The sequence below is a fragment of the Amblyraja radiata genome, chromosome 14 (assembly GCF_010909765.2).
Source record: "Amblyraja radiata isolate CabotCenter1 chromosome 14, sAmbRad1.1.pri, whole genome shotgun sequence".
In the NCBI taxonomy this organism is placed as follows: domain Eukaryota; kingdom Metazoa; phylum Chordata; class Chondrichthyes; order Rajiformes; family Rajidae; genus Amblyraja; species Amblyraja radiata.
The window spans coordinates 47,488,892-47,502,015 of NC_045969.1; the positions used below are offsets into that span (position 1 = coordinate 47,488,892).

General features: G+C 41.0%; 1 protein-coding gene across 11 annotated transcripts in view; it reads right to left on the bottom strand.

The window, feature by feature from the left end:
- Window positions 1-6,917: 6,917 nt before the first annotated feature.
- Window positions 6,918-13,124, bottom strand: part of map3k7cl (MAP3K7 C-terminal like) — a 110,151-nt gene continuing 103,944 nt past the window's right edge. For all 11 annotated transcript variants that reach the window (XM_033033251.1, XM_033033249.1, XM_033033247.1 and 8 more), the window contains one exon: window positions 6,918-8,237. In XM_033033251.1, the coding sequence (XP_032889142.1) occupies window positions 8,057-8,237 (181 nt within the window). In that variant the 3' untranslated portion in view covers window positions 6,918-8,056. The remainder of the gene's footprint in view (window positions 8,238-13,124) is intronic.

Consider the following 13,124-nt stretch of genomic DNA (forward strand, 5'->3'; position numbering starts at 1 on the left):
TGTTTCGCTTAATAAAGAGTGTAAGAAGGAACTGCAGATGGTGGTTTAAACTGAAGATAGACACTAAAAGCTGGAATAACTCAGCAGGACAGGCAGCATCTCTGGAGCGAAAGAATAGGTGATGTTTCGGGTCGAGACCTTCAGACTGAAGAGGTTAAAAACCAGCAATAAAACACAATGACTGGAGATGTGTGTTATCCAACTGAAGGCAGTAATCAGACTCATGTGTTCATCTTTATTGACGCATCACCATAATAAATATTACGGGAAAAAAAATTAATGGGGTGGCACGGTGGCGGAGCGGTAGCGTTGCTGCCTTGCAGCACCACAGACGCAGATTTGATCCTGACTACGGGTGCTGTCTACAGTATTTGTACATTCTCCTTATGACCACATGGTTTTCTGTGGAAATTCCGGTTTCTCCCACATCTGAAAGAAGTGCAGGTTTGTAGGTCTCTCCATCGCAGAGGACAGACTTCTGACCGACATACACTACAAACCAACTGACTCACATGGCTATCTGGACTACACGTCTTTCCACCCTGCCCCCTGTAAAGACTCCATCCCCTACTCCCAATTCCTCCGCCTACGCCGCATCTGCTCCCAGGATGAGACGTTCCACACCAGGGCATCGGAAATGTCCTCGTTCTTCAGGGAACGGGGATTCCCCTCCGCCACCATAGTTGAGGCTCACACCAGGGTCTCATCCATACCCCGCAACACTGCTCTCTCTCCCCATCCCCGCACTCGCAACAAGGGCAGAGTCCCCTTAGTCCTCACCTTTCACCCCACCAGCCGGCAAATACAACAAATAATCCTCCGCCATTTCCGCCACCTCCAACGTGACCCCACCACTCGCCACATCTTCCCATCTCCCCCTATGTCTGCCTTCCGCAAAGACCGCTCCCTCCGCAACTCCCTTGTCAATTCTTCCCTTCCCTCCCGTACCACCCCCTCCCTGGGCACTTTCCGTTGCAACCGCAAAAAATGCAACACCTGTCCCTTCACCTCCCCCCTCGACTCCATTCAAGGACCCAAGCAGTCATTCCAGGTGCGACAAAGGTTCACCTGTATCTCCTCCAACCTCATCTACTGCATCTGCTGCTCTAGATGTCAGCTGATTTACATGGGGAGACTAAGCGGAGGTTGGGCGATCGTTTCGCCGAACACCTCCGCTCAGTCCGCAATAACCTACCTGAACTCCCGGTGGCTCAGCACTTCAACTCCCCCTCCCATTCCCAATCCGACCTCTCTGTCCTGGGTCTCCTCCATTGCCAGAGTGAGCAACACCGGAAATTGGAGGAACAGCACCTCATATTCCGCCTGGGTTGCTTGCGTCCGGATGGCATGAACGTTGAATTCTCCCAGTTTTGCTAGCCCTTGCTGTCTCCTCCCCTTCCTTAACCCTCGAGCTGTCTCCTCCCATCCCCCCGCCCTCGGGCTCCTCCTCCTCCCTTTTTCCTTCCTTCTCCCCCCCCCCCCCCCATCAGTCTGAAGAAGGGTTTCGGCCCGAAACGTCGCCTATTTCCTTCGCTCAATAGATGCTGCTGCACCCGCTGTGTTTCTCCAGCATTTTTGTGTACCTTCGATCTTCCAGCATCTGCAGTTCCTTCTTGAACAGGTTTGTAGGTTGATTGGCTTCTGTAAATAGTCCCTGGCATGTAGGATACAACTGGTGTATGATAGATTGCAGTCGGTGTCGACTTGGTGGGCCGAAGGGCCTGTTTGCATATATATGTTTTACATATATATCTTAATTTCATTGAACCATATATGGTTGAATATGTGGCATTATTTTCATCTTGTTTCTATAGTCAAAGGGTAAGGTTAATTGATTTATTTGGGCAGAACAGTGATGGAAGTCTGACTCCTCTTGCCTTCTTTCTATGTTTTTGGTTCTCTATATATGCATAACAGCATGAATTATAATCTGATTTCCATACATGAATATACTAAGATCATTCATGTGCTGCACCTGTTGATCAGAGCCAGGCTCTACTGTGGAATGTAATTAGGAATGTAGTTCAGCCTAACCTTATTCACACCTAATCCAATTTGAAGCAAAAATGTGGCATAGAGTGTAAGTTAAAAGAATGCACCAGATTCCACAAATACTGACTCCTTGCCTTAATGTGTGTGGCTTAAAAAAAAGTAAGAAAATTAACCTAATCCAGATCAAAGCAACCTTCTAGATTGACATCCCATCCATCACACTAAACATTAATTCCCTCCACCATTGTGAGCATTGGCTGAACATGTCCTGCCTAGTAAGTGCACTGCTGTTACTCATCTATTCTACTTTGATAGCTTCTCCAAAATTTCTGACCTTTATCATCACAGGGTGGCACAGTGGAGTAGCTGTAGAGCTACTGCCTTACAGCTCGAGACCCGGGTTGAATCCTGACTACAGGTGCTGTCTATATGCAGCTTGTACGTTCTCCCCGTGACCTGCGTGAATTTTTGCTGAGATCTTTGCCTTCCTCCCACGCTTCAAAGACGTACAGGTTTGTCGGTTCGTTGGCTTGGTATAAATGTTTAATTGTCCCTAGTGTGTGTAGGGTCGTGTTAATGTGCGGGGATCGCTGGTCGGTGCAGATTCGGTGGGCTGAAGGGCCTGTTTTCGCGCTGTATCTCTAAACTAGACTAAACTAAACAGGGTCTTCATTCAGATGCATGTGCAGGTTTCCCTTCATAGTTACATACCATCCAACTTGGATATATATTGTCATCTTTTCATCTGCCCAGGGTCCAAATTCAGGAGCCCTGTCTATTATTTCATCATTTCATGCAAACATCATAAAAATCAATCTGTCAAAAATATAAATAATAACCTGATGCAGCATTCTATCTCTAAGATGAACATAACAAGGATATCAAAGTATAAACATGTTTATATAGTTAATATATCTTAGTATATCATCAACCCCTCAGAATTTGTGAATTAGACTTTTTATCGTGTGAAAGAAAAAAGAAACAACTGTCAGGGATTAAAATGTTCATTATTCACGTGTAATTTTATTTTAACTTTACATACCATAACAACTACTTTCAACCAATAGCCTTGATCTTCTTCTTCTTGCGTATGGCGTACACAGCCTAAAGTTGTAGGTCAACTTGTTCTATTTGATCTTGTTTGTGCACGTTGGGTTGATTGTATTAGTTGAAACAGGGTGGACCACGGGAAGGTTGCAATCTCCCACCCCATAGCCTTGATAATAAGACGGGTTTCATATCTGTCCAGAATGCTGACTTGGAGCAGCAAAACAAATGGGAAACATCAACAGAGGTATTACCAAACAAACCACAGCTCAACAGTGGACCCCCTGCCACCACCCTGAAAGATGGAAAAAAAATCAGCAAAAAGTGTTACTCAGCTGAAGTGAACAATCTTCTAGTTGGTGAATCATAGTTTACTCATCTATTGGAAAACTGGCAATTTTGGTCTTGCTTCATAGGCGTGACTAGCACTACCTACCAGTCAGCATTTCCATAAATAATTTAATGGTCGGTAGCCAAGACATCCGTTATATGATGATATGGAAGTCACTGAGTGATTACAGAGTGGTACGGTGAGGAGCAAAAATAGAGAAGGGGGTGAATTTAATAAGGAAACTTCAGAGCAACTGATTCAGTGCTGAACCCATATCTATCAATGGTAGAGCAATTAAGATGAGGAACACATAAGAATAGAATTTGGAACCAAAAGAGAGGGAGCAAGTAAAATAATAAAAAAGTGAACGGTTTCTTAAGTCAGAGTTGAAATTTTTAATGTAATTTGGTGTGTGTTAAGACATTGCATAAAGCAGAGCATAAAGCAGCTGCTAGTTTCACATCAGATTTATTCTGCTGCTTTCCACATTTGTCTGGGATTTCTCTCATAAAACTATCCTTGGTTTAGAAAATCAACTGTATAACAATTCTGAGTAGAAAAATAATAGTTCCGCAGCTTCCAGTGGGGCTTTGAAATATTTCAAAACATTTCACTTTACTTTTGAAAAGCAGTTAAGCTGGCAAATGTAAATAATAGTTGCACATAACAAGATCTCACAAATAGCAGTGTGCTTATGGAAAGTTAATCTAATTTTTTTTGCAATGGTTTAGGGCAAGATATTGACTACCATTCTTAGTCTTGCCAAGGCTTATTTAATGTTCCCTTCCTTAACTGGACATTGTTTCCTTGTCTCATTGAAAGGACAAGGAGTTAAACCAAAATATTGCTAGTCTCGTTATTGACAAGCAATTTTACAGAATGAAATCTGGTTATTTATCTTAAAGTGTATATAAAGTACCGGTATATCTATAAAGTGTGAATATTGCCTACTGTTCAGAACTAATGCAAACACCTTAACTTTCTTGTAATTTGGTTCAAATTCACGTATGCGCACCTTACCACTCTTAGAGGTAGTGGAAAAAATCATGTTTTGCAAATCCTTTTACAAGTAAGAATGTGAACAATGAGCTGCAATTAGATAATCCAAAATTGCACGCTCAATCTCGGAGATGAAGCATCTACATTCCAATCACTAAAATAATTCCCAATTTATAGTTAATTGTAAAAGAGCAAAAAAGATTCAGCAATAAGATTTTCATCAGTTTGTTCACCTTAGAGGGAGGTAAATGAGGGATTCTGCCAGGTGTTCTTTTAATGTGGTAATCCTGCAAATATTAATGAAATGAATCATCTTATCATAACCCAAGTTAGCTCTCACAATGGAGCATGCCACTTTTGGGCATTGTCCCCCCTGATGAGTCAAAACAGGTGCTACTGCAGGTTAATGTCAAAGGTAACACAAGACAATATGGTTGTGGTTATTGATGATCAGTCATTCCAGCCTTAAGTTATTACGGAAATATTTCCTAAAGCCACTGTCCTGGACCACACACCCACATTGCCTTCAACTGCAACATCAATTACCTTCCTTTCATCATAATGTCAGAAGTAGGGAAGTATTCTCGTGAACATGCAATTTTGAATAATATTCTCCGTGGAGAGATTTGATTGATTAGGCTTTTAACATTTTAGTATTTATTAATGGGAGTGGATCTCATTCTTACTTGTAAAGTTCTACTAGGACTAAACATATTAGATACAAGGAGAAAGAAGCTATGCCTGGTGAGGACAGCAGGCAGAGGATATAGCCTTAGGTATGGGGAATGGAATTTAAAACTGAGAATACGAGATTTATTCACCCAGGCAGCGGTGAACCTTTGGAATTCTCGACCATAAAAGGCAATCATTAAATATATTCAAGCAGGTTGATTAACGCTGAAGGGATTAAGAGATATGAGGTGAAGCTGGGAACAGAATAATGAGCCAAGCCAATAGATATTTTTAAGGCAGACAGATTATTGATTAATAAGGGTGTCAGGGGTTACGGGGTGAAGGCAGGAGAATGGGGTTGAAAGGGAACGATAGATCAGCCATGATTGAATGGTGGAATAGACTTGATGGGCCTAATTCCGCACCTAAAACTTATGAACATCCAGCTATTTGGGAACTGAAGTAAATGTGCACCTTAAACTACAACCTTGACACCCAATGGCATTGCTGCATCTGTGCAAGGGTTAGGCTGCAGATCAGTTTGGAGCATGCAATACAAGACCATAATTATCTATGTTTAAACCTTCATGGCATGGTTGTTCTGACTAATGTGAGCATGTGCGCCTCTGCTTCATGTTCTTCAAGTGGAGGTAATAACAGGTAGGTACATACTGCTAGTCCCCTTCCTGAACCAGCACCACCTGAACAATTATCCAAAATGTTTCTGATAGCTTAATGGACAACAGGGAAAAGGCATATGAGGAATTGTTCCAATCCATCTAATGACTTAGATGTTTAAAGCTACTTCTATAACCAATGTATGGTAGGATGGTTGGGTAAATGCAATAGTGCTACAGTAGCATGAATGTTGGAAAACCACTGGAGTGTTAGGTATATTCACAAACTGAGAGCCACTTCAAGAGCAAGAAATTGGATGTGTAGGAAAAAACTGCAGATGCTGATTTAAACTGAAGATCGACCCAAAATGTCACCCATTCCTTCTATCCAGAGATGCTGCCTGTCCCGCTGAGTTACTTCAGCATTTAGTGTCTAAGAAATTGGATGTGGTGCCTAAGGCAGAGATGCAACATCACAGATCTTGTGTTTAAGAAGGAACTGCAGATGTTGGAAAATCGAAGGTACACAAAAATGCTGGAGAAAATCAGCGGGTGCAGCAGCATCTATGGAGCGAAGGAAATAGGCAACGTTTCGGGCCGAAACAGGTGCGACAGAGGTTCACCTGCATCTCCTCCAACCTCATCTATTGCATCCGCTGCTCTAGATGTCAGCTGATGTACATCGGTGAAACCAAGCGGAGGCTTGGCGATCGTTTCGCCGAACACCTCCGCTCGGTCCGCATTAACCAACCTGACCTCCCGGTGGCTCAGCACTTCAACTCCCCCTCCCATTCCGTATCCAACCTCTCTGTCCTGGGTCTCCTCCATGGCCAGAGCGAGCACCACCGGAAATTGGAGGAACAGCACCTCATATTCCGCTTGGGGAGTCTGCACCCTGGGGGCATGAACATTGAATTCTCCCAATTTTGTTAGCCCTTGCTGTCTCCTCCCTTCCTATCTCTCCCTCAGCCCTCTGGCTCCTCCTCCTCCTCCTCCTTTTTCCTTTCTTCTCCCCGCTACCTCCCCCCCCTCCCCCCCCCACCCACCCCACCCCCCCCACCCCCCATCAGTCTGAAGAAGGGTTTTCTGCCTGAAACGTTGCCTATTTCCTTCGCTCCATAGATGTTGCTGCACCCGCTGAGTTTCTCCAGCATTTTTGTGTATCACAGATCTTGTTCCTAGTTCTAGTTCGTAAGGCCCAATTTAGTAAAACTGATCAAAAAAGCTAAACCTACATAGAATGCAACAAATGGCAGAAATCATGTCACCCAAGTTTTATTAAAATTATAGATAGTTGTACAACAATTTTAAATGAAACAATAAACACAAGAGACCAGCTTTGAGTTTCCATATTTGAGTACTTTCTATTTTTTGCAGATTTCACAGTATACACTTACCCTTTCAAAACCATTGAGAAGAGTTTGATATATTGACCACTGCAAGAATTAGTGTGCAGTGAAAATAACCTGGAAATACTCAACATTTCAATGTATTCTTCAGATAATGAGAAGCGTTTGATATATTGACCACTGCAAGAATTAGTATGCAGTGAAAAAAACCTGGAAGTACTCAACATTTCAATGTATTTTTCAGATAACTGGCTAAATAAAATCGCACCTTGTAAAAAATGGTGTAAAAATGCCACAAATATCCTCAAAGTAAAATTATTTTAAAACACTGAATTATATAATATTTATAAAAATCATATGATAATAATGAACAAAATGTCCACTTGCATTTGTGCTTTGCGTTTTCCTGGTTGACCAAAGAGGAAATACAGAAACTAACGGTGCACATTATATAAAAACCCTGCATAATTAACAAATACTGTAAGTGCAGTTTTGTTTCAATCTGCAATGGACTAAAATTAAAAAGAGACGAGTCTCATGATTTTCAAATGTTGACTGGCAATCTCAAGCAAACATCCCTCACATATTTATCGCATGCATGCACTGTAGATTTAAAAAGAAATTGCAATTTTTATAGACTATTATGTTTTCAAATAATTATAAGTACAGAATAATCTGTTATGATAAAACATTATTTATCAGCATTAATTTGATCATTATACAAATGATTTGATTAATAACTCTTGTACATTTAGATTTATGTTAACAAAGAACAATGATAGACTTGATATTTGTTTACAATATCTAGGGATCTTAATCTTTTCCATATATTCTTTGATGTTAGCAAAATTGAATTTTGCTGTATACTGGCTGATCTGGAAAAACAACAGCAATGTTGCAAATCAGCTTCCAGAAAAATCATGAACTACCAAAATGGCTTCATTTCTCCTTTTACAAATTCTTCAAATTGATTCTCTGAATCTGTGAAGAAGATTCCACAGCTATTCCAGCATTTTGTTTGTTGTAACATCAGCGTCATTTGCCTGCAATCAGGAAGATCCCTCTTGCTGCTGCAGTAACACCTGAGGTTTCTCTAGATGTTCTCTACACTGTAAGTGGTAGGAGGTCAGAGAGTGATTCTCTTCAGAGAGCTGCTGATATTCCTGAATTAGGAGCGTGGCATTCAGTTGATCATTTTCATCTTGATCAAGCTCTGCAATCAGTTGTTTCCTGATAAAGAAATGAAATGGAAATTAGAGCATATTTACACCTGCAATCCGTTACTATTTATATTTCACTCGGGTTCTGATATACACTTCATAATTGGAAAAATGACCATGACTATCTTTTCACAGATGTCTTCAGGCAACACAGCATTCCACACTCAAGTTTAATGTCACTTTCAATATTAAAAACTTAGTGAATAATCGGCCATAGGTGAGAAACTAACTTCACGTAACTTGTAAGATAAGTATTGTGGTGAAGTTTACAAGTTTCACTTGGAGTCTCACAGTCTGAATTCATCTGTCATTTAAAAAGATGGACAACATTTCAACTATAAATTCCAATTAACATAAGCTGTATGTACAATTTGATAGTAGTTTAACTGGCAAAAATTCAATCTCCACAGTACTCCCATAGTAGTGTTATGTGAGAACAGTGGCTCCCATACATATGGAATAAGTTAATGGCCATGATAGATGAAGGCATGTAGGCACTGACATCATGCTGATAATTGTGGAAAGGTCTTTTAGACCCATTAGAAGATCGTAGTTTAACTTCTCCTCTGGCAATCCCTTGAGGTCAAGGTTGACTTACAATATGCATTCTGAGGTGAAGTGTGAGTCCAATGTGAGATCTAGACTGCCACAAATGGAATAGACCTTGATTGACACAACAGGTTATTTGAGCTGCTGTGAGTGCTTGATTTCTGTATGCTCCCATATTCCTAAAGAGCTCAGCGCCTCTCCAAATGCTTCTCCTCCACGTTCAGCTGACTAAGGTTAAGGACGCCTTTCAGTTTGTGTAGATGTTACATTTCCTCCAAGGAAGTTTTGAGAATGGCCTTGAAATGGTTTCTCTGTCCTCCTGTAAAATGCTTGCCAAGGTATAGTTTTAGAGGACATGTTTCAGGACTCTGTTGTCAAGACAACGCAGACTGCCCAGTGGACCTGACCAAGTAGTTTTGGTTGCTGAGAAGGTTGGTTTGAGAGAGGATGATAGACCTTCTTTTGAGATTAACAGGAGGCTGGAGATCACTGTTCTGTGGCAAACAGATCTCAAATTAACATTATATTCATATTCATCATCATATTCATAAGAAAGCATTTGGAGTCATGCAGAATTATCTCAATACAGTTCTCCGAATAGTGTTCTGAACGGTGAGGTGAGATTGTGTGCTTATACCCACATCAATTTAACTACATTATTTTTTGTAGATTTGTACCATAAGATACCCAACATTAAGCACATCTTAGCAGGTGAGGCAGCATCTATGGAAAGAAGGAATTGGCTACATTTCGGGTCGAGACCCTTCTTCAGACCCGAAACGTCGCCAATTTCTTCTCTCCATAGATGCTGCCTCAACCGCTGAGTTTCTCCAGCATTTTGTGTCTACCTTCGATTTTACCAGCATCTGCAGTTCTTTCTTAAACAATAAGCACATCTTGTTTATTATTAAGGATCCTGCACAGTGTGAACAATATTTTACAGCTAACATTAACTAGTTCATATGCAGCAATGCAAATACTTTTAGAGAATTTGCTGAAATAAATGCTGCACAATATGTATTAATGTGTGAAATCTTCTGTCTTAAGGTAACTACTAAATAAAAAAAGAATAAGGTTAAATATTCATTTGGTCCATTTTCCATACTATTCCAAAGAGCTGAAATGCTCACTAGATAACTTTGAAAAAAAAGTCATTTTATTGCTTATTTCCGGGTTTACACATTTGCACATGGTGGTAAATATTTGTTATCCAGCAACTACTGAGTCATGCTGCCTCATTCACTTTTCTGAATGTCTCTGTAGATTAGATTAGCTGCAGCAATGTAAAAAACTATTTATTTCTTGAAGTTGTTTGATTTTAATATAGTCCAACGTATGCAACAACAGTGAAATATTACAATGTTAGAGTGCACTATGTAACTGTACCACTGCTAGCATGCTTTCAACTATGGCACCTTTACTGTCTTTTTCTCAGGGTAGAGGATGCTAAAACATGAGGATTTAGGATTAAGGTGATAGATTTAAGAAGGACCTCAGGGGTAATCTATTCACTCACAGGATAGTCTATATCTGAAGCGAGCTGCCAGAGAAAGCTATCGAAATGGATACAATTAAAACTTTCAAAGGACATTTGAACAGATGGAAATGGTTTGGAGGAGTGTGAGACAAAAGCAGGCAAATGGGACTAACCTGAAGTCTAACTTGGTCAGCATGGTCAAGTTGGAACAAAGGACCTGTTTACATGTTGTTCGGCACTATAGGTCTAAGTGCCTCCAACACCAAACAGTGTTTTAAGAATAAAGAGAAATGATCATTCAAAAAAAAAAAAAATGTTTCATGACATCAAGACCCGACTGTTCAATAAATGCTGGTCTATTCTAATCTACATTTCTGCAAAAACACTCAACCATTTTAGTTTTAATACAATAGTCTAGATTGTTTTTGTTCAAAGGTTACTGCTATGACAATTGTCAATTAACTGCAAGATTCTACAGAATCGTTGTCACTTGGCTCCTTACCTTGCGATGTGCAATTTTAACAGATTTTGAAAACCATATCACATAAGAAAATAAACAGAAGAGAGGACTATGTCATTCAGTCTCTCATGCCTACTCTGCCAATCAATAAGACCATGGTTGATCTTCTCCCTCAGTGCCACTTCTCTACAATAACATTATGCAGTAAACTATGCATTACAACAGCGCAAGGGGAGGAATGGTGTCTGTTATTGCCCATTGTTCGCTATAACCGAGTATTATCATTATCAGTCGTTGAAACTAAGAACTGCAGTTAATACACAAAGTACTGAAGTAACTCAGTGGGTTGGGCAGCATCTTTGGAGAACATGGATAGGTGATGTTGGGACCCTTCTTCGGACTGATTCAGTCTGCTGAGTTACTCCAACATATTATATTGCTTCGTTTTAAAACTAGGTGCCGATGCCGCTGGTCTGCACCAGCGATGCTTCTTCATCGTTTAACGTGGCTGTTGATCCTTCTCATGTTGTAGCTCCTGCTCCACCACTTCCTCCTCCTCCTTCACCTCCAGTCGCTGACATCTTCCAAAGTGGAGTATGCCTGCGACTCTGGGGGAGGAGGAGGAGGGGGGAGGAGGCCGAGTGGACAAAGTGACGGCCGACAGGAAGAAGCAGCAGAAAGTGAGGGGAGGGAACGCTGCTGTCCTGTTGGTGGCAGCAGCCCGAAGAAAGCACTGTTCCCAAAGGCTACAACGTGAGCCGCAAAAACTTGCCATGTCCACCAGACGGTGCAGTGTATGAAGAAGGGCTCGCTGGTGCACCTTGCCACCCGGCAGTGACATCGGAAGCCGAGGGGAAGTGGTGAGAGCTAGGGTGGCATCAGCAGGTCCGTCCACTATAACCCAGATTCATTAAAAAGGGGTCTGTTAAAATTAGGGTTTATTCTATTGCTCAATTTTCCATCCAATGTTATCGTCTGCCCTTTACAGGAGGAAGTGGCTTTTATCCTCTAATGTCTTCCCAGAAGAGCATTGCTGAGAGTGACATCTGACTTTCTTTCTGCATTCAACATTTCTTCCAATGTGTTTCTATAATCTAACTTTATGTTATTCATTTTCACTACTTTTCCTCCATGGTCTTTCAATACATTTAAGGGATACATGGTATTCTCTGTTACGTGTCCAAGAAAATTTACTTCAGTGGACTTTAAGTCAGAGATATCTTGATGGTTTTCATTTTGGAATCCTTGCTGGTCCATGAACGGCAGGGCATTCTGTACTTAACGCTGTGACAGATAAACCTGGCAAGGTGCTGCGACTGAACCTGATTTCTCATGGTCTGAAAATTTTGTTTAATCCAGTTTAGAGATTAGCATGGAAACAGGCCCAATTAACCTACAAACCTGTACGTCTTTGGAGTGTGGGAGGAAACCGAAGATCTCGGAGAAAACCCACGCGATCAAGCTCCGTACAGACAGCACCCGTAGTCGGGATGGAACCCGGGTCTCTGGCGCTGTAAAGCAGCAACTCTAACGCTGCGCCACCGTCCCGCCCTAACGGCTTAAAATCATAGTGATTCAACTCGCAATGAAACCTCGGAAACCTCTTCTTAATGTGGTAAGAACGATTCAAACTGCCAATTTCTCATCTGATTTATACCACAGTTCCTGCACAAGGTGCATTTCCTTATAATGAAATCAAAAATTGCATCATTGTGTTCAAAGGGAAAACAAACAGCAGTCTTTCCCTTTTGCATTACTTAGCAAAATAATTGATGAGACATTTTGCTACGGTTCTGCTCATGTCAATTCCTAGGGAATCTTAGTTAATTTTGGATAGTTTCCTGATTGTCTAATCAGCAACAGACTCATCTGCTGTTCTTATTCAGAGGCACATGACATAATTTCCCTTCTTCAGTGCCACCTAAATATGTCAGTCATCAATGGGGAACCAGATTCTATGGAGAAGTATTTACAAAAATACTTCCTCATTTCTACACTTTCTGAATTCAATGAAACAGTTACATATTGTGTTATAACATCACATGTTCCAATTTTGTAGATTGCTTTGAGGACCAACCAACCATCATCTTAAGGGTTACTTACACAGGTTTTGCCCAGAATCAAGGCACAAAGCAATGTCATTTAAAAGTTTCAAGTTTAAAGCAATACAAGTAAATTTTCTGAATTCTATCAGGAGTAGAGAAAACCTGGGCTGGTTAATATGAGAGTGATTTATTTTGCTCAATCCTGATGTCAACAGCTAGGATTTTTTCCCAATGATTCACGTAAATGCACAGAAAATTGGATGGGATCCATTATGTGGGTGAAATCCTTCCCATTCAGTTTTCCCTAGTGCCGGATAATCATTTGCATTTCCAAGTAAAATCAAGGAATTGTGTTCCTTGGTATCT